The sequence below is a fragment of the Ranitomeya variabilis genome, chromosome 1, assembly GCF_051348905.1.
Source record: "Ranitomeya variabilis isolate aRanVar5 chromosome 1, aRanVar5.hap1, whole genome shotgun sequence".
Classification (NCBI taxonomy): domain Eukaryota; kingdom Metazoa; phylum Chordata; class Amphibia; order Anura; family Dendrobatidae; genus Ranitomeya; species Ranitomeya variabilis.
This window is the reverse complement of record NC_135232.1, coordinates 309178932-309201550: the sequence shown is the minus strand read 5'-3', so window position 1 is coordinate 309201550 and position 22619 is coordinate 309178932. Positions and strand designations below refer to the sequence as shown.

Genomic DNA, 22619 nt, shown 5'->3' with positions numbered 1-22619 from the left:
AGCACCTGAAGGGTTAATAAACTTCTTGAATGTGGTTTTGAGCACCTTGAGGGGTGCAGTTTTTAGAATGGTGTCACTTTTGGGTATTTTCAGCCATATAGACTCCTCAAACTGACTTCAAATGTGAGGTGGTCCCTAAAAAAATGGTTTTGTAAATTTTGTTGTAAAAATGAGAAATCGCTGGTCAAATTTTAACCCTTATAACTTCCTAGCAAAAAAAAAATTTGGTTTCCAAAATTGTGCTGATGTAAAGTAGATATGTGGGTAATGTTATTTATTAACTATTTTGTGTCACATAACTCTCTCGTTTAACAGAATAAAAATTTGAAAATTGCGAAATTTTCAAAATTGTAGCCAAATTTCCATTTTTTTCACAAATAAACGCAAAAATTATCGACCTAAATTTACCACTAACGTGAAGCCCAATATTTCATGAAAAAACAATCTCAGAACCTCAAGGATCCGTTGAAGCGTTCCTGAGTTATTACCTCATAAAGGGACACTGGTCAGAATTGCAAACAACGGCCAGGTCATGAAGGTCAAAATAGGCTGGGTCATGAAGGGGTTAAACTGCAGCATATTGTATAGGGACAAAATAAGTTTTAAAAAAATGTAAATCACTCCCATTTTTCCCTGTTAAAAATATACATGTTTAAAAAAACAAACAAAAAAAAGAAACCAAGTTACATCTTCGCATCTGACTAATGTCTGATCTTTAAAAAAATGAAATTAACTCAATCGGTAAAAACCATGAGGAGGGAAAACAATTGAAAGTGCAGAATTGTGTGGGGTTTTTTTTGTTGTGTTTTATCAATACAAAAGAAAGCTACAGGTCATGAAAATGACGACACAGGCAATTTATTTATTTTTTGTTACAACTTACATTAAAAAAAAGTTTTGCAGTGAGTGTACTGATCTGGGGAATCATGTTGGCACTCCACCTAAAAAAAAAAAAAAAAGTGTGGAGTTGTCTTATGGTAAAAACGATGTCATTTGTAAGAATAACTTGGCCATAAAAAAAAACAAGCCCTCATATATCTGTTGGCAGAAAAATACAACGGTTATGGCTCTTAGAAGATGAAGAGTGCAAAAACACCAAAAATTGCTCAGTCCATAAGTCTCTAACAAAAGAGAACTTATTTCCTAAAAGGCTCTATAGATAACGTATATGGTGCATTGTGGGTTTCTTTTCTGTTTTCCTGCTTTTCAGTTTATATTCTCCCATCTTTATTTCCAATTTAGCGCCATATCTGTCCTCTTTGCAACTGGACAGTGGTCTATTATTACCTCCTAAAAGCCAAGCCAGTCCAAGTATACAGAATACGCAAAGTCCTGCTGCACCTTCTGGGCCATCTAACCCTACATTCAGTTCCACCCCTAATGGCACTGGCACAGCACCACAGTCATCAGCTTCCTCCGTGCCTGCTGGGAATAACTCTGCTTCTACCACTTTCAACACCTGCATGGCGCAGAATTCTTCCAGTTCTGCAGATCGATCTTCTGCAAACCAGCCCTCTGTAGAGGGGGAGTTGAACCCACCATCCACACAACTAGAAACACCTGAAAGGTAAGTGACCATTCTGCTTTTCCTTGGCATCCACGATGTTGTGACGACATGCTGTACAAAACTGGTTTTGGTGTTTTCATTCAATAGGCTCTATGCTGTGATATTTGTATGTATTGCGGGCATCTGGGTGACACATTAAGATCAAAGACAAGGCTAGATTGCCTACTTGTGGTGGTGTGCTGTTTCTTTTTAAAGTTACATATGTTTTAAGGTACGTCTCCACGGGCCGTATTGTTGGCGCTTTGGACGGAGTGAAAACCCCGCTCTGCCCAAAGCGCCATCCCTTTCTGTACGTATGTGTACACATCTGGAATCACCGCACCCTATACATAGGACTGTGCTATTTACCTTGCGGAGACTGAGTGTCTCCGCAAGGTAAACAGACATACTGCGTTCTAAAAAGACGCGCCGCATGTCCGTAAACGCGGGGCTTCCAGATGCGTGTTCGCACGCATAGTGGAGAGGGGGTTTCATGAAATTCCCTCCACTATGCTGTTACATCTGGACGCTGTGGATTGAACGCAGCGGCTGTACAATAGCGTTCAATCCGCAGCTAATCCGGATGTAATCCGGCCCGTGGAAACATACCCTAAAAGGGGGTTTACACCCAAACCAAAGATTGATCTTGATTCAGAGATAACCCTGTGTGGTATGTGACTTTATTCAAAATTTGTCCTCTATTACTGGCCACGTGCTAATGCAGTGAGCATTTTGTTTTAAGAATTTTGTGTTGTGTTACTCATTTCTCACAATTTTATAGGCCACTTCCCTAAAATTTGTAACACTGCTCAGTCAGAATCTCAAATGGTGTAACGACATGCTGTACAATCAGTCATCAGGGGAGACAGTACAGTGTCACAACATAAAAGTTTCTCTAGAACTATTTTATTGGGAATATAAGTAGTGACTAAATCAGATGTGAAAAGAGTTGATGTCTGCCATCATGCAGAAAAGCGGACTATGAATGAGCGATCATTCTTCAAGCCACATATCCAAGCCCTTGCCTCCTCCTGCCGCCTCAAACTCAAAAACATTTCCCGGATCCGCGCATTCCTTGACCGTGACACCACAAAAACACTAGTGCATGCCCTTATCTCCCGCCTCGACTACTGCAACCTCCTACTCTCTGGACTCCCCTCTAGCACTCTGGCACCACTCCAATCCATCCTACACTCTGCTGCTCGACTAATCTACCTGTCTCCCCGCTATTCCCCAGCCTCTCCCCTATGCCAAGCCCTTCACTGGCTTCCTATTGCCCAGAGACTCCAGTTCAAAACCCTCACAATGACCTACAAAGCCATCCACAACCTATCTCCTCCATACATCTGTGACATGATCAACTGGTACCTACCAACACGCAACCTCCGATCCTCTCAAGACCTCCTTCTCTACTCCCCTCTCATCTCTTCTTCCCACAACCGCATCCAAGACTTCTCCCGTGCTTCCCCCATACTCTGGAACTCTCTACCCCAGCACATCAGACTCTCGCCTACCATAGAAACTTTCAAAAAGAACCTGAAGACTCACCTCTTCCGACAAGCCTACAGCCTGCAGTGATCCTGAACCTACTGAACCGCCGCACAACCAGCTCTGCCCTCTCCTAGTGTATCATCACCCATCCCCTGCAGATTGTGAGCCCTCGCGGGCAGGGTCCTCCCTCCTTATGTACCCGTGTGCCTTGTTTTTTGCTCATGTTTAATGTATTTGTCTATATTTGCCCCGTATTTCACATGTAAAGCGCCATGGAATAAATGGCGCTATAAAAATGAATAATAATAATAATAATTCTGTCTCCCCTCATTGGCCAATGGTTTTTTTTTTTTGTTGTCCTGGTTTGTGTAGATCAAAAATTCAACCACCATTCAGGGTTTCTAGTAAAGCAGTCACAAGCCAGGAAAAAAGTTGCAGGTTAAACATGGGGAAAAAATACTATTCTGGTAGTGAAATATACTGGAGGTTTTTCAAGTTTTCTTTCTTTATTGCAGGATTGAGATTTAAACAAAAAAAGTAGATGAGAATTACTTTCTAAACTCCAATGTGATGCAAACAACTTAAAGCAAACCTGTCATTATACTGATTAAAATGATACCTTGGTTGATGAAATCTGTCTTGTGGTTGTTGTTTAGTCTGTTTTCAGTTAATAATATGTGGTGCTCTGCTTACATATACATCTGTATGGGCATATGACGGGACACTAATCCGTCAGTGACCTGCCCTCTATTTTACATACTGCATAGAATATTGTGTGGAAAAAAAATTATAACATTTATCACGCTGCTCTGTAGCATGATACAATTGATAATATGCATATATTAATTTATGATTTAGTCATATAGTATTGTGTAAGAAAATAAAAAATCTTCATCACAATGGTGCCGGCAGCTGCACCTGCACAATAGCATCTATTGCGTTGATAGTTGCTACTGCGCGGGTGCCGCCATTGGCGCAATTTTGATGAAGATGATTTTTTTTTTCTCTCCCCACAATACTATACAACTAAATCATAAATTAATATATGAACATTAGCCATTTTATCATGCTCAGGTGCTGGCGCCTGTGTGATGAATGTTATTTTTTTTCCCCCCACACACAATATTCTGTGCAGTATGTAAACTAGGGGGCAGGTCACTGAAAAATCAGTGACCTGTCATAAGCCCATACAAGTGAATATGTAAGCAGAGCACCACATGGAGACACCCCCCCCCCCCCCCCCCCCCCCCCAAGGCTGCCCTGGAGCAGGAGAATCTCATTAAGGCCGGGGTCAGACGAGCGTATGGCATCGGATACGATTTGCTAATGACCCTCAGCTTCTGCTCTGCTGCGAGCGGGAGCCGCGTGTCATACGTCTGTGCTCTGAGCCTCTCGCACAGAGGATCGGAGCACAGCTGCGGAGGAGGCGGAGAAACTAATTTCTCCATCTTCATTGCCGGGGTCAGCGTATAACGCACAGCACTCAGATGATATCCGAGTGATGTGTGTTGTCTCACTCACACCCATAGGCTTTATATGGGTGCGAGTGAGCCGAGAGTCGGACGAGTGTCGGTGACAATCGCAGCATGCTGCGATTTCACTCACTCGCACGTACAATACGGTCAAGAAAAAAAACAGTGATGTGCGCTGTCCCATAGATGAATACTGGTCCGAGTGCTATGCGATTTTTTTTTTTTTTTTTTTTTTTTATTATCACATAGCACTTGTACCTATTCTACGGTTGAGTGACTCCGGCCTAACTGAAAACTACAAGCAAAAATTAAACAACCACAAGAGAGATTTCACCAGCGGTATCATTTTAATCCGATTAACAGCGCCAACCTGACAGTGTCTTTAATTTACTCAGTACAATCCTGCTGACAGGTTCCCTTTTAATGGGGCTCTCCAGTATTGGACAACCCTTATTTAATCAAGCTGGGGTGACATCATTGTGTCAATAGACGGCTGCAGCCAATCAGCGGCCAGTGACCAATTTCAGCCTTTACTATATTGTAAGAGCAGATGTCCGCTATGACGGAATCTTGCTGATTGGTTGCAGCAGTCCCGTCACCCACTGAGAAAAGCAGTGCCAATGTTGCTGGAAAGTCGCTCTTATAGGATGTGAGTATGCATGGTTTTTATTTTCTATGGGGCTCTGCGTTGCTTTAAGCAATGATTGTCCTGTTGTGGACAACTCCTTCAATATATGACCCCTAAAATTTTAATTTGTGTTATTCCGGTCTATGAATACATGTAACGTACATGTTTATTTACTTCTTTTTTTTTTTTTTTTTTTAATTCTTAGTACAACTGAAAGAGAGAAAATTGGGATCCCAACAGTGGCTGAGTCAGCTGCAAGTGTGACGTTATCCCCAACTGTTGTCATATACATGGTGGATCCTTTTACATACACGTCAGATGACGACTCTCACACAGGAAACTACTGGCTGCTGGGTCTAATTCGCTGTTTTACAGACATGCTGGAAATTTTACCGGAACCACTTCGTGCTGCCTGTATCCTGCAGGTAGGATTACTATTGTCACACTCTTATGTGTTAATTTTGTCAATTGATTTTATATTGTAGTATTACCATATTTTTCGTACAATAATACACATCCTACACAATAGACACAAAGATATATTTGTGTATTAGTGGGAGAACTGACAGATAAAACCACCATAATGTGAATAAATGGCACACGTCACAAAAACACAGTTTGCAAGGAAATATGTAAAAAGCACACAACCAAGGTGGGTAATAAATTTGTACTTACAAGTCAAATATACATGGCATGTTTAGATTAGAGTGCCAAGAGGACAGTAATATGCTGAGAGAAAACGTGTTGGAAAAAGAGTACACACTGTAGTAGCAGCACGGTACAGCTGCTCACTCTCCGAACACACCAGGTGCACGTTTCACATCTGACGTTGAAAGCCAGAATAAACAAACTCAAGAATGCTGTCAGGTACAAAATTAACTTGAATGATACATTTAATCAAGTGATATTTTGTAATCTTGTAACTTTTTTGGTCCTTGCATGTATTATAGTATTGGTTTATATAATATTACATTATCATCACATTTACAAATCTATCCTGCCTGTCCTTTTTTGTTTTGTTTGTGTCTTTGTGTTTAATTTGTTTTGTTTTTGTGTGCAATTTCTCTCCTCTCAGGTCGTGCCATGTCGGTATCTGCTGCAGACAGTTAATGATGAAACTGTCTCCTACATCCAGCACTTGAAGTCTTTAGCTTTCTCAGTATACTGCCAGTGTCAGCGGCCAGTTGCATCCCAGATTCCCATCAAACCACTTACTGGCTTTGGTCCTGCAGCTGCCATGAATACAGTATTGAAGAACTCTGAGGTAACTTGGGACTTGTCAGCTCCTATTTGTGGAGAGAGGTTATTTTTCAAGCAAGGACAAATAAAGTAATTCTAAATTGTTGAGTTAGAGTTGCTGTCGCCTGTCAGTGGCTGCCCTTTTTATATAAGAAACCAGTGGGCAGCCACTAACAGATAATTATATATAGCACTTATTAACAAAAATGTTTTGAACCGTCTCCAATAGCAGCGTAAAGGGACTGACTTTCTAGCAATAGTTGGGTCCTAATTTCTGGGTTGCAGGATTCCACAGCATTGTATGGGAGCGGTCTGCCGAAACAAGCTCTGTTTGCTCTTTAACACAGCTATAGTGTGTTACTGATAAAGTAACTTTGTGTTAAGGTACCGTCACACTAAACGATATCGCTAGCGATCCGTGACGTTGCAGCGTCCTCGCTAGCGATATCGTTTAGTTTGACACGCAGCAGCGATCAGGATCCTGCTGTGATGTCGCTGGTCGCTGAATAAAGTCCAGAACTTTATTTGGTCGTCCGATCGCCGTGTATCGTTGTGTTTGACAGCAAAAGCAACGATACCAGCGATGTTTTACACTGGTAACCAGGGTAAACATCGGGTTACCAAGCGCAGGGCCGCGCTTAGTAACCCGATGTTTACCCTGGTTACCAGCGTAAAAGTAAAAAAAACAAACAGTACATACTCACCCAGCGTCATACCTCCCCCAGCGTCTGCTTCCTGACACTGACTGAGCGCCGGCCCTAAAGTGAAAGTGAAAGCCGCTGTGCTGTTAGGGCCGGAGCTCAGTCAGTGTCAGGAAGCAGACGCTGGGGGACGCTGGGTGAGTATGTACTGTTTGTTTTTTTTACTTTTACGCTGGTAACCAGGGTAAACATCGGGTTACTAAGCGCGGCCCTGCGCTTAGCAACCCGATGTTTACCCTGGTTACCCGGGGACCTTGGCATCGTTGGTCGCTGGAGAACGGTCTGTGTGACAGCTCTCCAGCGATCAAACAGCGACGCTGCAGCGATCGGCATCGTTGTCGCTATCGCTGCAGCGTCGCTTAATGTGACGGTACCTTTAAAGTGCAAACCGCACTTGTTTCAGCCAAACAGAAATTTCACAGTTAGACCTCAGATGCAGCCATAGAAGGTACACCATTCTGCGTTCCAGGATCTCACAACCTAGAAATTTGCATTACACTTTTGCTAGAAAGTGGAGTCATTTGTGCTGACATTGAAGACAGTTTGGGACGTTTTTGTTAATAAATTATATTTAGTAACATCTTCTGTTTGTGGCTGCTCACGATTTTTTCTTTAATAAAAGCGGCATCTACAGATGTTTTGGAAATTCTATTTTCTTTAAAAGCGTTCCAGAGAAAGATACCGGTCTGTATTTGTGCGCTCATAAGTTGCATGACCGGTTCCCTTTAAATGGTTGTGGTTACAGTTTTTTAAATTAATGTCCCATTATTACCCAAGGCGATCATTGTTAGATTGGGAGAACGTATTGTCTTATCAAGCACCATGCTACGGTTATAGGATGTTCGCCCCAGGTACATTTCACTTACGCTCATTTCGTCCCCAACATTTGGCCCCCAGGATGATACTTACCTGTCGCAGCTGCAGCTCCTTGGGTCACGGAGTGCAGTCTAGCGGTTCTCCGTGACATCAGATGGAAACAGTTGTTTTAACATGTCACAAAAGTGCAGCACTCTGTACAGTATTTTTGTGACATCTGGATTGATGACTGACGGGAATTCATGAACCACAAGGACAAACTGGCGAAACATCCAAACACAAAATTCTGGGGGCAAAACAGGGTGCAAGGGCGAAATGTACTCGGGGTTGAACTGCTGGGGGCGAAACATCCAAATCCCCCATACTACTAAGGGTATGTGCACACGATGCAGATTTGCCTCTGGAATTTTCTCTGTGGATTTTGCATCTCTTGGCAGAAAACGCATTTTTCTTGCGGATTTTGTGTGGATTTACTGCTGATTCTGTGCAGATTTCATGCGTTATTACCCCTGTGGATTTCTATAATGGAATGAAAAGTTATTGCTCTTGAAATGTGGGTTGGAAAAATATCACTTGCTATATTCTAAAGGGGTTAACCCCTTTCTGACCTCGGACGGGATAGTACGTCTGAGGTCATAAACTCCCTGCTTTGATGCGGGCTCCGGCCGTGAGCCCGCATCAAAGCCGGGACGTGTCAGCTGTTTTGTACAGCTGACATGTGCCCGCAATAGTGGTAGATAGAATCGCGATCCACCCGCCGCTATTAACTAGTTAAATGCCGCTGTCAATCATTGACAGCGGCATTTAATTGGCGCTTCCGGCCATCGGGCCAGAAATGAGCGCATCGCTGACCCCGTCATGTGATAGGGGGTCAGCTATGCGTCGGCATGACAACCAGAGGTCTATTGAAGACCTCTATGGTTGTTGATGCTGGATTGCTGTGAGCCGATCTCTCCTGTGTAGCAGAGCCGATCGAGTTGTGCCAGCTTCTAGCCTCCCATGGAGACTATTGAAGCATGGCAAAAGTAAAGTTTTAAAAAATATGAAAAAATAAGAAAATATAAGTTTAAATCGCCTCCCTTTTGGCCCATTCAAAATAAAACAATAACAAAAAAAAATAAAACATACACATATTTGGTATCGGCGCATTCAGAATCGCCCGAAAAAGGATTAACCTCATCGCTAAACTTAGTAGCGAGAAAAAAATTAGAAACGCCAGAATTACGATTTTTTGGTCACTGCGACATTGCATTAAAATGCAGTAACGGGCGATCAAAAGAACGTATCTGCACCAAAATTGTATCATTAAAAACATCAGCTTGGCGCTCAAAAAATAAGCCCTCACCCGACCCCAGATCACACAAAATGGAGACGCTACGGGTATTGGAAAATGGCGCAATTCTTTTTTTTTAAGCAAAGTTTGGATTTTTTTTTTCTACCACTTAGCTAAAAAATAACCTAGACATGTTTGATGTCTGTGAACTGGTAATGACTTGGAGAATCATAATGGCAGGTCAGTTTTAGCATTTAGTGAACCTAGCAAAAAAGCCAAACAAAAAACAAGTGTGGGATTGCACTTTTTTTTTGCAATTTCACCGCACTTGGATTTTTTTCCCCCATTTTCTAGTACATGACATGCAAAAACCAATGATGTCGTTCAAAAGTACAGCTTGTCCCACAAAAAAATACGCCCTCACATGGCCATATTGATTGAAAAGTAAAAAAGTTATGGCTCTGGGAAGGAGGGGAGAGACAAACGAAAATGCAAAACCGAAAAAAGCTGGGGTCATGAAGGGGTTAAAGAGCAAGAAAACCACTAAAACTGGTGCTCACACTACAAGCTAACCTGGAGTATTACCTCCTGGCCTATTCTCCTTGTGTGGAATATCTGCTAGGTGTGTTGCATATTAGGTAACGACTGAATGCTGGAGGCAAAATAGAAATTATTAATATGTGGGATTGTGGTTTATCATTTACTTAAGTGCAAGGAGCTTTTTATGTTGCAATCTATTTTCATTGTTTTTTCTTATCATTTTTATCTCTACAGCATCCAATTCCAGGGCAACTCTACTCGCCACCATTTCTGCTTGCTCCTACAAAGGACAAGCCGACAGAACAGGGAGAAACATTTGGCGAGGCTGGCCAGAAGTACAACGTATTATTTGTCGGATATTGCTTGTCCCACGACCAGCGCTGGCTCCTGGCTTCTTGCACTGATTTACAGGGAGAGCTACTGGAGACCTGCGTAGTGAATATCCATGTGCCCAATAGGTAATAACCATAGTCATTGCCTTCCAGTAGTAATGAGTTCTATTTAGTAATGAATGTTGGCAGTATATGTAAGCATAATGTATTTTACTGCTAGGGTATTTTATGTGAAATTCTGTATTTATCAAAAGGCTTTTTCCAGATCAGTCTTGGATAGCTGTGCTTCCTGCTGTAAGTCGCAGGGCTGCCCTGTGGTAACAAGTCTCGAATCTAGGACTACAGTTTTTATCTCCTTGTTACTGTAGCGGATTTTATAGTGCAGCTATCGTCTCTACATTCTCAGGTTCCGAAGAAGCAAAGTTTCAGCACGGAAAATTGGACTGCAAAAATTGTGGGAGTGGTGTGTGGGGCTATTGCAGATGACCTCCTTGCCGTGGAGAGTTGTCATTGGTCGCCTGGGAAGACTGGGCCATGGTGAGCTGAAAGGTATGTGGTTCAATGTAATATCATGGATGGTGGAAAACAATATATGATTTTCTTTTTCTCCATTTTAATACTTTAAATGTGTGTTGCAGACTGGAGTATTTTGCTGGGAGAATGCTCACTACAGAACATTAGCCGTCAGCTAAAAGAGGCATGTAGGATGTGTGGTATATCTGCCGCAGACTCGCCATCTATTCTGAGTGCCTGCCTTGTAGCCATGGAGCCACAAGGATCATTTAATGTGATGCCAGGTAAAAAGTCCCTCACTGCATTACTTTGTGTAAATGAATACAAACGTCTGTAAATCCTCGTTCTCATGCATGGTAATATTTTCCTGAGCATAAACTTCTTAGATTTTTTTCACTTTTTTTTTTCTTTTCCCATTTGTAAAAATAAACTCCCAAATTAAGTGATGAATCCTCCAGTATATGTATTGACAATGTATGTAAAAAAGGGAGACCTATAGTTTGCAGCAGTTTAGCATGCTAAAATGATCAATGACTCATTTTATTACACTATTGTATTGCTTTTACTGTTCTGGTTTTTAACCCCTTCACAACATAGGATGTACTTTTCATCATATGTCATGTTCCTGACTTCAGTGCAGGTTCGCATCTTCATGGCAGATGATGGCTGATATGATTGTGGTGTGCTGATGGGTTGCCCAGACAGACGGAGGTCTGCTGAAGACCTCCGATGCTGATGCACTGCTATGTATAGCATAAGCGATCAGGCGACAGCAGCTTCAAGTCCCCTAAGGGAACTATTTAAAGGGAGCCGTGTCACCAGGTTTGGCCGATATAAGATATGGCCACTGCCTTTCAGGGCTTATCTTCAGCATTCGATAATGCTGTAGATAAGCCCCCGATCCGACCTGAAAGATAAGAAAAATAAGTTTTATAATACTCACCCGGGTCTGATTGGTGTTACAGGTCCGGGTCCGGTGCCTCCCATCTTCTTATGATCACCACCCTCCTGTTTGCTTCATGGCTCCTGGCTTCGCGCTCCTGCGCAGGTGTACTCATCTGCCCTGTTGAGGGCAGAGGAAAGTACTGCAGTGTGCAGGCGCTGGGCCTCTCTGACCTTTCCCAACGCCTGCAAACTGCAGTACTTTCCTCTGCCCTCAACAGGGCAGATGAGTACACCTGCGCAGGAGCGCGAGGCCGTGACCCATCAAGCAAGCAGGAGGGTGGCGATCATAAGAAGATGGGAGGCACCGGACCTGTGATACCCATCCGGACCCCTGGGTGAGTATAATAAAACTTATTTTTCTTATCTTTCAGGTCGGATCAGGGGCTTATCTACAGCATTGTAGAAGGCTGAAGATAAGCCCTGAAAGAAAGTGGCCATATCTTGTATCGGCCAAACCTAGTGACAGGTTCACTTTAAAGGTACCTTCACACTAAACGACGCTGCAGCGATATCGACAACGATGCCGGTCGCTGGAGAGCTGTCACACAGACAGCTCTCCAGCGACCAACGATGCCGAGGTCCCCGGGTAACCAGGGTAAACATCGGGTTACTAAGCGCAGGGCCGCGCTTAGTAACCCGATGTTTACCCTGGTTACCATTGTAAATGTAAAAAAAACAAACAGTACATACGCACCTTCTGATGTCTGTCACACGTCCCCCGCCGTCCGCTTCCCGCACTGACTGTGAGTGCTGGCCGTAAAGTAAAAGCACAGCACAGCGGTGACGTCACTGCTGTGCTCTGCTTTCACTTTACGGCCGGCGCTCAGTCAGTGCGGGAAGCAGACGGCGAGGGACGTGTGACAGACATCAGAAGGTGAGTATGTACTGTTTGGTTTTTTTACATTTACAATGGTAACCAGGGTAAACATCGGGTTACTAAGCGCGGCCCTGCACTTAGTAACCCGATATTTACCCTGGTTACCACTGTAAAACATTGCTGGCATCGTTGCTTTGGCTGTCAAACACGACGATACACACCGATCTGACGACCAAATAAAGTTCTGAACTTTAAGCAACGACCAGCGATATCACAGCAGGATCCTGATCGCTGCTGCGTGTCAAACACAACGATATCGCTATCCAGGACGCTGCAACGTCACGGATCGCTATCGTTATCGTTGTAAAGTCGCCTAGTGTGAAGGTACCTTAAGTACAGTAAAAAAATTTTAAAAAATAAATATGAAACAAGACCCTTTTAAATCACCTCCCTTTTGCACCACTAAGAATAAAGCAATAATAAAATAATACTTATTTGGTATCGCTGCGTTCGTAAAAGTCCGATCTGTCAAAATATAAACTAAATTAGTCCGATCAGTAAACTGCATAATGAGAAAAAAATCAAAATGCCAGAATTCCTTTTTTGTTTTTGTGGCAACATTGCAATAAAATAGGCAATCAAAACATTGTATCTACCCCAAAATGGTATCCGTAAAAAAGTCCGCTCAGGGTGCAAAAAAAAAAAATGCCCTCACACAGCCCTATATCCTGACAATTGCCACAAGCAAAAGTGTGGGTTTTTTTTTATACAATTTTTATTTTTTTTTTCACCAGGGGTTGTCCCATGAACAAAGTTCATTTTAGTCAATATATCTTTATAAAAACAGGCAGGGAAATGCTTTATCTGACAAAAAGAATCCACTGTGATCCTGTGCTGTCCTATCTGTACACTCTTTCCCTTTCCCCTCTCCCCAGGAGCTGTGGTGTGATCAGACCATGTTCCTGCACGGTCAGACACAAACATTACACAGCACACAGCAGGGGCACATTTATAAGATTATCGCAGCACAGAGACACTTTTTTTTTTTTTAAGCACATCCAATTGCGAAGTTTATTCTTATTCCAAGATCTATTGATTAGAATAAGCTTTAAGATTCACTTTATGGGAAAACCCCTTTAAATTATGGTAAATAAAAAAAAAAAAAATGTATATACATGTTTGGTATCTGCGTAACCGTACAGACCTGGAAAATCATGTTACCAGGCTAATTTTACTGTACAGTGAACATGTTAAATAAAACTTATCCCCAAAAATTGTGAAATTGCACATTTTTTTTTTTGCAATTTCAATGCATTTGGAATTCTTTTTGCTGTTTTCCAGTGCATCACATGATAAAATGAATGATGTTATTCAAAAGTACAGCTTGTCCTGCAAAAAAACAAGTCCTCATAAGGCTATGTGCATGAAAAAATAAAAAAAAAAAGTTATGGATCTTGGAATAAATAACAAAAAAATGGAATAATAACCCCGGGGGTGAAGGGGTTAAAGGATCTTCTAGTTATAGGCGGCTTATTTTCTCACTGCATCCCTCTTCTTTGTAGCTATATATTTTGGTGCCCATTGCTCTGCTATGTTCATGTGAGGTTCAGCCTGATTGTGACCCATTTCTCCCACAGATGCAGTTACCATGGGATCTGTCTTCGGTCGCAGCACAACCTTGAACCTGCAGTCCTCTCAGCTCAGTACCCCACAGGACGCATCTTGCACCCACATCTTAGTATTTCCTACTTCAGCTACAGTCCAGGTTGCTCCTAGTCATTATCCACATGAAGATGGATTTAATAACGGTGAGTGGCTGTGAGACGAGGCATGGCTAGCTAGTCACACCCTGCCCGAGTTATATGCACCTGAGCACAGGTACCGCAGGCAGTGACGGGTCTTTGGGTTTTATGCCAGATTGTAACTTCCTATCTCGGGTTTTCACAAACAATCGGCCTAAAGGAAAAGGATCTTCCTACAGTGTACTGTTATGCTACTGTCAGCCATACAAGACTGAAATTCTGGTCCCTGCTGTACTCCATAAGAATCATCCAGATGCAGCAGCTCTGCCACAATATGCAGATGTTTAAAGCCCACCCTGTAAGATGAGCAGTGACACTGCTAAATAACAACCATTAAGTTCATTGCTATAAGTGATCCCATTGTTGTGTATTCTTCCTTATTTTTACAGCTAAGTGTAGCATGACTTATGGTACTGTCACACAGTGGCACATTGATCGCTACGACGGTACGATCTGTGACGTTCCAACGATATCCATACGATATCGCTGTGTCTGACACGCAGCAGCTATCAGGGACCCTGCTGAGAATCGTACGTCGTAGCAGATCGTTTGGAACTTTATTTCGTCGCTGGATCTCCCGCTGTCATCGTTGGATCGGTGTGTGTGACAGCGATCCAGCGATGCGTTCGCTTGTAACCAGGGTAAACATCGGGTTACTAAGCGCAGGGCCGCGCTTAGTAACCCGATGTTTACCCTGGTTACCATCGTAAAAGTAAAAAAAAAACAAAAACGTACATACTCACATTCCGGTGTCCTTAAGGTCCCTTGCCGTCTGCTTCCCGCTCTGACTGACTCCCGGCCGTAAGGCAGTACAGAGCACAGCGGTGACGTCACCGCTGTGATCTGCTTTCACTTTACGGCGGCACTCAGTCAGAGCGGGAAGCAGACGGCAAGGGACCTGACGGACACCGGAATGTGAGTATGTACGGTTTGGTTTTTTTTACATTTACGATGGTAACCAGGGTAAACATCGGGTTACTAAGCTTGGCCCTGCGCTTAGTAACCCGATGGTTACCCGGGGCCTTCGACATCGTTGGTCGCTGGAGAGCGGTCTGTGTGACAGCTCCCCAGCGACCACACAACGACTTTCCAACGATCACGGCCAGGTCGTATCGCTGGTCGTGATCGTTGGAAAGTTGAAGAGTGTGACAGTACCCTTAAACTGTTAAAATGTAATTTGCTTTTTAGAAAATGGCTGGCTCTTTGTTGCACTACCCAGCTAATGTTTTTCATTTGCCCTTCAGAGCAATTTGCTAAATTAGCCATTAAACATTTGTGAATACTTCATTATACTCCACACCAGTGTTGTACATAACTGTTAATGATCCTTTTCCTTTGACATTCCTGCCATTAATTGTACCCATCAAAGAGGTGACCATTAACCTATGTTTGCCATTACTTTGTAGTTTTCATTACACTAATGTAGCGGTCACCAATAGTCATCGTACACTAGTTTATTTTGATCTGTTTCTTAATGTCAGGGCGCACAACCTTTCTTGGTCTAAGGGCTACATTGTCAGATTACATCAACCCCATGGGTCACACTAAAAGATCACAAGACAAATATTAAATAGGTGCTCATTCTGTTTTTAGGACTCCCACCTATCATGAGCATAGAGGTCTTCTTTCCCATTCACTCTGCCGAAAGGAAGAGACCATGGATTCAGTTTTCTGTGAGACGCTGTTGCAGTCGAGTGTTTTGCTTGTCCCATGAGAGATACAATAATTATGGCAGCATTCATACATGACTACTTCTTTACTTCATTGACTCCTAACCTATACAACATGGACTATTAATAGTTGGCCATCCTTACAGTGCTACCTGACACTGCTCTACTTGCAGCCGCCAGACACTGTCAAGGTTGTCTGTGACTAGATAATCGAGGGATGCAAAGAAAGGCATTGAGGGCTGCAAGTGGCACCCTGGTGGCTGGTTGTGCTTCCCTGTTCTAGGTCTGTTGTATTCCCCCTTTTAGGACATTTACGGTACCTATGTTTTTTGTTTTTTTTTTGTATAAAAGTAAACAGATTCAATCTGCCTGAAGATCTTATTCTAAATTCTGGTGAACTATGTTATTTCAGATGATATGTTTGATCTGCCATTCCCGGACATGCCAGACATGGAAAATGACCTAGGAATTTTAATCCAAGGGAATCTACATTCTCCTCCAAACTCCTCCCCAGGATCTCCAACAGGCATTGGAGGTGGCTCGCACTTCCAACATAGTCGGGTATGTTTGGGAAACCATTGTCTCTAAACTGGGATTTCTAGAAATGATTTATAAAACCTAACCAATAAAGTAAAAAGATGTGCAGGTCTGGCAGCCACCGGCTACTGATGTGGCCGCTGGACCAAGGTCCTGTGAACTTTTTTTTTTTTTTTGCTCAAATCTAGTACCCAATATACCAGTCTGTGTAGGTGCTTTTAAAACGTATGCATGCCATTGCTGTTCACTGAAAGGTAATTTGGTCAGGGCTACTGGTAACTTCTCAAACAAAGAAGTAAAGTGCGAAGTCTCTTCTCGGAGAGTACAAAACCTGCAGCAGTGAGTGCTGTAGGTTCTCCCAAGGGATTATACAGTGGGTAACGTGTTTAGTCATTGTGCAGGTTTAACCGCAGGAAGGTAACTAATGTGCAATATAGACAGTGTCTGCTATTACTAATGTTCTCGTGTTAGTGATCTAACCTGGCCATATACATTAGAGACATTTCAATGGCACTGTCTGACCATCTAATGTGTATGGGTATATCCAGTGGCCACCAACAGAGGGGAGGAATCTGCTTACTCCCCTCTCCCCATTTAGAACACGTGCACACTTGTGATTACGCCCAAAGCTAATGCAGCATAAAGAGATTATAGTGGTTGTGCTGAAGCGAATCGATTGCTATCAGGTATACGTGCCAATTGGCTGGTTGTGCACGAGTGGATTTCCATCTTTACTTACTTGTGGTTTTTAAATTTCATTTTAGGGTCAAGGAGAGAGACTTCTTTCTAGGGAAACTCCAGAAGAACTGAAGCAACAGCCTTTGGCTCTTGGTTACTATGTCTCCACAGCCAAAGCAGAAAACTTGCCTGAATGGTTTTGGTCTTCGTGCCCACAAGCGCAAAACCAATGTCCCTTATTTTTAAAGGTAATAACGTCACCTTTGTTTTCCAGGTTTTGTTAGGACTTAAGACCATTGATGAACTAAGGATTTAGAAAAGCATATTTTCCATGTACTCAAATGCTGTAGGAAAAAGAGGAAAAAAAGAGGCCTGTAACATGTAATAGTATATGTATTGTGCAATAATTACATAATGTCATGACTCAGTATGAATGTTTTTCTGTTGGGTTTTCATATAAATAACTAGACTGTTTGCTGATTACAGGCTTCACTACATCATCATATTTCTATATCTCAAAATGATGACCTCATACCTGCTCGCACTTCACAACGTGTTCCTCATCCTTTGGATTCCAAAACCACATCTGATGTACTAAGGTAACTTTACCTCCCTTCATAGTTACAGTAGAAAGACAATGGCCTTACTGTATGTACACTTGTATTTGATACATGTTGTATTTGTAGTTATATTATGTCATTTTCTACTTGTGTAGGTTTGTGCTTGAGCAGTACAACGCCCTCTCATGGTTGACGTGTAACCCAGCTACTCAGGACCGAACGTCATGCCTACCTGTTCACTTCACGGTGCTCACGCAAATGTATAACATGGTCATGGACATTCTCTGAGTACATTTATCCCGCCTTGACCAACATTCAGAGTGCCCTGTGATTGCCGTGTTTAAAGTCTGCTGTTGGACCTGTTGCATGGAGGAAATGCACTTCATCTGGAACACTTTTTTTCTGTGCAACACAAGATATACACTAAGTAATAACGATACAAGCAAATTCATTCTTCTCACTGTAAGAAATATGAGTGGAATCAAGTCAGGGAAATGTATTCCTGCTGAACAATATATGGTAGGAGTCAGACAACTTCAAAGGAGCCTGCCAATCCAGCAATAGAGCAAAGCTGTCTGCAGCTTTGATAAGGAACAATACAGTGAAATATTCACTAATAAAGCAGATAGATTGACACACACACACACACACACAGAGTGCAGCACTGCAGAATCCATGACCAGTACGTATGGTACAGGCACAGGAGTCTTTACAGCACCATGTTCAGCTCGGTTATTGTATCAGCTTCTCAAAGCCCTTCTCTGCCACTACATCAGCCTGCTCTTATAGGCCAGAAATGTAACCAATTCATGCATGCGGTGTTACATATCCAGCTTCACTTTGATTCAAGCCCACTCTGCTGAATGTGTTCACTGGTAGCCTTCTGACCATAGGAAGTTATTTTGTGCCAAACCTGTCAGTATTCCCCATTAAGTATATGATTATTCTGTATATGCGGTAGCCAAAGCTAAGGCCACATAATCAGATTTTCAGTGTTGATGCCGTGTCAGAAACCAATTTATTTCTGATCTCCATGGAGTGACAATCAGGTAGCTGTGTTTTCCTAATGGTGTTAAGTACATTCCACAGGCCTTATTCACACTATAATAAATCAAATGCCTTTATGGCTAATACCAGCAATATGAATGCCCATATCACGTACCTGATGGCTAATACCAGCCAAACACATACCCATATCACAAGCCTGGTGGATATTACGAGCCATACAGATGCCCATATCACAAACCTGGTGGATATTACGAGCCATACAAATGCCCATATCACGTACAAGTCATCCATTGCTGAAATTAGTATTGTTGCTTTTACTTAGTGAAGCTAAGAATGGTTGACTATTGCCACAGTCTCCCATCGTGCTGGTATGCTTTCTACCGTGGTGTCCTCTGACATGAGGACATGTCTGGGGTTGGTGCTCACACCTAATCTCCCTGCTTCCTCCTCCAGCATATTGACTTAGCATCTTTGAGCAGTACCATGCAAGCGTTTGGCTTGTTACCCCTAAAGATAAAACACCATGCTCGTTACATAGAGAGTTGTTAGATTCACATGAAGGCCTCAACCATGCAAAACTCCGAAGAAACCAGTTTGGCATTCCAGTGGGTATAGTATTTTTATTTTACATCTCAGTTTGTATTGTAGATCTTAAATAGTGAAGATACAGATCATCTCCAATAATACAGTATTAGTCCCAATCTACACTAAAGGTACCGTCACACTCAGCGATATAGACAACGAGCCGATCGCTGCAGCGTCGCTGTTTAGGTCGCTGTAGAGACGTCAAACACAGCAGCTCCAGAACGATGCAGGAGCGATCCAGTGACGTAACGGCGACTCACTTATCGTTCTCGCTGGTTGTTAGCTCCATGTAAAACATTGCTGGCATCGTTGCTTTTGATGTCAAACATGACGATACACGCCGACCTGACGACGAAATAAAGTTCTGGACTTCTAGCTCCGACCAGCGATGGCACAGCGGGATCCAGATCGCTAACCAGGACGCTGCAACGTCACGGATCGTTGTCGTTCTCGTTGCAAAGTTGCTGAGTGTGACGGTACCTTAAGACCTTACAATGCAGCATCAGAATGCTCTCCCTGGCGATTGGGTATGTCCCATCTACATAGTAGAGGTCTAGGTGTATTGTTATGCATCTCAATGAGGGCAGCATGTTGTGTTCACACTGAATTGCCATTGTTGTGCACACAATAAAGTGCTCTTAAAGCAACTGCCGTGGGACAACAACCCTACTATTGGGAATTGAACAAGTGAACCTACAAGTTTGTTTGTCTGGCCCGATTAGTTGTGATTGGTCAACTTGCCAAAACTGAAATCCTAGCTGATGTGGCTGGCTTAATGGAGAAGCTGACACAATACTCTGAAGGTTTCATGTACCGCGCATATGAAAGCAATCCACACGTCTACTCCGAAGGCTGTAGATAATACTGCATAAGACGAAGCTCAGTGGCAATCCAATACAAAGCATGAAATATTCAGGCAGCTCTTTTGTCAAATCCATATATCCTTTCTAGCTATTTATGTGTTACTTTTTTTTATCATCATTTACTATTTAATGAAGTATTTGGTTTTAGCATGGAGACGGGAGAAGGAAATGGCTGTTTTATTTAAACTATGACACAGAACAAGCTAAGGATGCCATTTGCACACCGACAGACATCCATTCTACTTTTCATTGGAAATGTTCTAAATTTCTGACAAATTCAGACGTGTAAAGTTTTTGCCAGTTCTGGAAGGAAAAAAAAAATCTGATCTGTGACAAAGATTAAAGAATAATGTATTTGTACATAGAAATATATATCACTTTTTTAAAAAAAAAATTGTAAAAGTTGTACATTTCTCAATGAACTAATTTTTAAAGCATTTACTGGCTGTGTTTTTCCATTTTATATATAAAATATATAAATATATAAATATAAATATTATATATACACACATTTACAAATATCTATAAATAGCCGTAAAAAAGAAAAAAAAAACCCTGAATATGGGAAATGAAGCCCTGCCAGAAACACATGAAAGGAGGAAAACATTTCTTGGAGTTCCAAAAGAAATTTTAATCCTGCCTCTGGTACCTCACATTCAGAAAGACTTTGATAAAAAAAAAAACAATGGAAAAAAAAATAAACAGAAGTTGAGAGTTAAAGGTTCTTCAATATAAATGTGCTTCATATATACCTTGTGAACAAAAGGTCTATACTTTTACACACTTTTTTTAGATGAATAAATTATTGATTTATTGATATCAGACTTGAGACTTGTGTTATTGCATTGTATCACAATGTTCAGTACCGGCTGATGAATGCTTTAGAGGAGATTCTGGAACTTGACATTTTCACTTTCTCTTAACCCATTATCTACCAATGTCCTTTTTTTGGGACACCTAATCTTTAGCTTCTAGCAACTAAGATTTTATAATTTTTTTAATTAGGTCCAATTTTTTGTGTTCTGTTTGTAAAATGAATGTTTTCAAAATAGGAAATGATATCATTGTCATTTTTAAATGAATATTGGGGCGCCCTTTTCTGAAAAATCCGTACTTGTAAAAATTTAAATTTGGCAAGTAATGGGTTAAGCACTGCTTTGTTGTAGTAAGTGACAACAAAATTGTCTTTTTTTTTTCCCTGTTTTGTATGCTTGTAACCAAAAATGTTTCCTTACATGGCCTTTTGGTGTGCATGTGGACACTTGACCATTTGTACTTATATGAACCTGTTTCAAAATGGAAATCTAGATGGCATGTCTATAGGGTTACACCATGACATTTACTTTTAATGGATGTAGTCTAATGCCAGTCTTCTAGAACGTGGAGCAGAATAATGACAAGATAAGGGTCTAACTAATCCAATGTAGAGTCATTACATGCACACCCCCTGCAATGTAATGGATAATAAAGTGAGTAGTATACTGGCTATTCTGACGTGGTCATCTGATGTGCCTTCTTCAGGATTTTTGCAGATAGATACAGAGAAGACAGGCTAACGGAGCACCAAGCTGGCGGTCAGGGGGGATGTTGATTGCGAAAGGTCCCATGCAGCTCCTGCCGGGTGCCTCAGGAGAGGAATAAGCAGTGAGGTGCAGGAGCTGTTCCGTCGAACGCATTGTGGATTTCAATAAACAAAGAAACTTTTAATCCTTTCATCTGTGTCCTGTGCGTTCCCATGTGACCAGAGTATCCTGCAACTCATTCTTCAGGATTTTTGTTATTTTTTTTTCCAGTCCTTTTCTTGGATCTGAATTATGCTGGCAGATTTAGATCTGCTTTTATTAGTTCTCATATATTGATATTACACATACTGTACTTCTTATTCCAATACAGATCCTACAAACAAGATTTTAGCAATTATCGTTCTAAAACCAGAAGTGATTTCATTTCTTTTAATCCCTTTCAGCAAGGTAATGGTTAAGTTGATCAAGCCATAGTAATACTTTGTTTAATTTCTAGGTTCGTTGTTACCATATTTTATATCTACACATTTGCTTAAATTATCTACTTTGCAAATTCCGTGAAGTGTATCATATATCACTTATTTAGCGTAACACTGTGCGGCAGATCAGTATTAGGAGGTTGTACATTCTAGCGGGTTTCTTATTTTGCTTCTAATGTAAAGAGGCCCTGTTATGACTATTTACTCTGTCGCCTCATTGGGGGACACAGGACCATGGGTGTTAAGCTGCTGTCCACTAGGAGGCGACACTATGCATAATCTGAAAAAGATTAACTGTGGCTCCTCCTCTGCAGTATACACCCCTGGACGGCATCAGCCTTCTCCAGTTTTTGCTTAGTGTCGCATAGGAGGCACACCTAAGATTTTTTCTTTTACTCCGTTTTTTTTCCGACGGATTACAGATGAAGAAAAGTGGGTCCCCTGTGAGACTCCCGGCATGGCTCCTTCCTCGGCCCCCTATCACGGGGTGCCCGGTTGAAGTAGAGATGGCTATTCCCCATGTTGCTCCTTCCCCAGTCCCTCGGGTGCTGGTTCGAAGTCGAGACCCCCCCCCTCCTTCCCCAATTCCTTTTGGTTTCTG

The 22619-nt window shown here is 42.0% G+C and overlaps 1 protein-coding gene across 1 annotated transcript in view; it reads left to right on the top strand.

The window, feature by feature from the left end:
• The window catches only part of MED13L (mediator complex subunit 13L), a 226070-nt gene extending 205237 nt beyond the window's left edge, over positions 1–20833 (top strand). Inside the window, exons 21-31 of the mRNA XM_077296490.1 lie at positions 1243–1567; positions 5343–5562; positions 6213–6401; positions 9941–10164; positions 10445–10587; positions 10677–10835; positions 13951–14121; positions 16198–16346; positions 17087–17248; positions 17487–17599; positions 17716–20833. Of these exons, the coding sequence (XP_077152605.1) occupies positions 1243–1567; positions 5343–5562; positions 6213–6401; positions 9941–10164; positions 10445–10587; positions 10677–10835; positions 13951–14121; positions 16198–16346; positions 17087–17248; positions 17487–17599; positions 17716–17848 (1988 nt within the window). The 3' untranslated portion in view covers positions 17849–20833. The remainder of the gene's footprint in view (positions 1–1242; positions 1568–5342; positions 5563–6212; positions 6402–9940; positions 10165–10444; positions 10588–10676; positions 10836–13950; positions 14122–16197; positions 16347–17086; positions 17249–17486; positions 17600–17715) is intronic.
• Positions 20834–22619: the final 1786 nt, after the last annotated feature.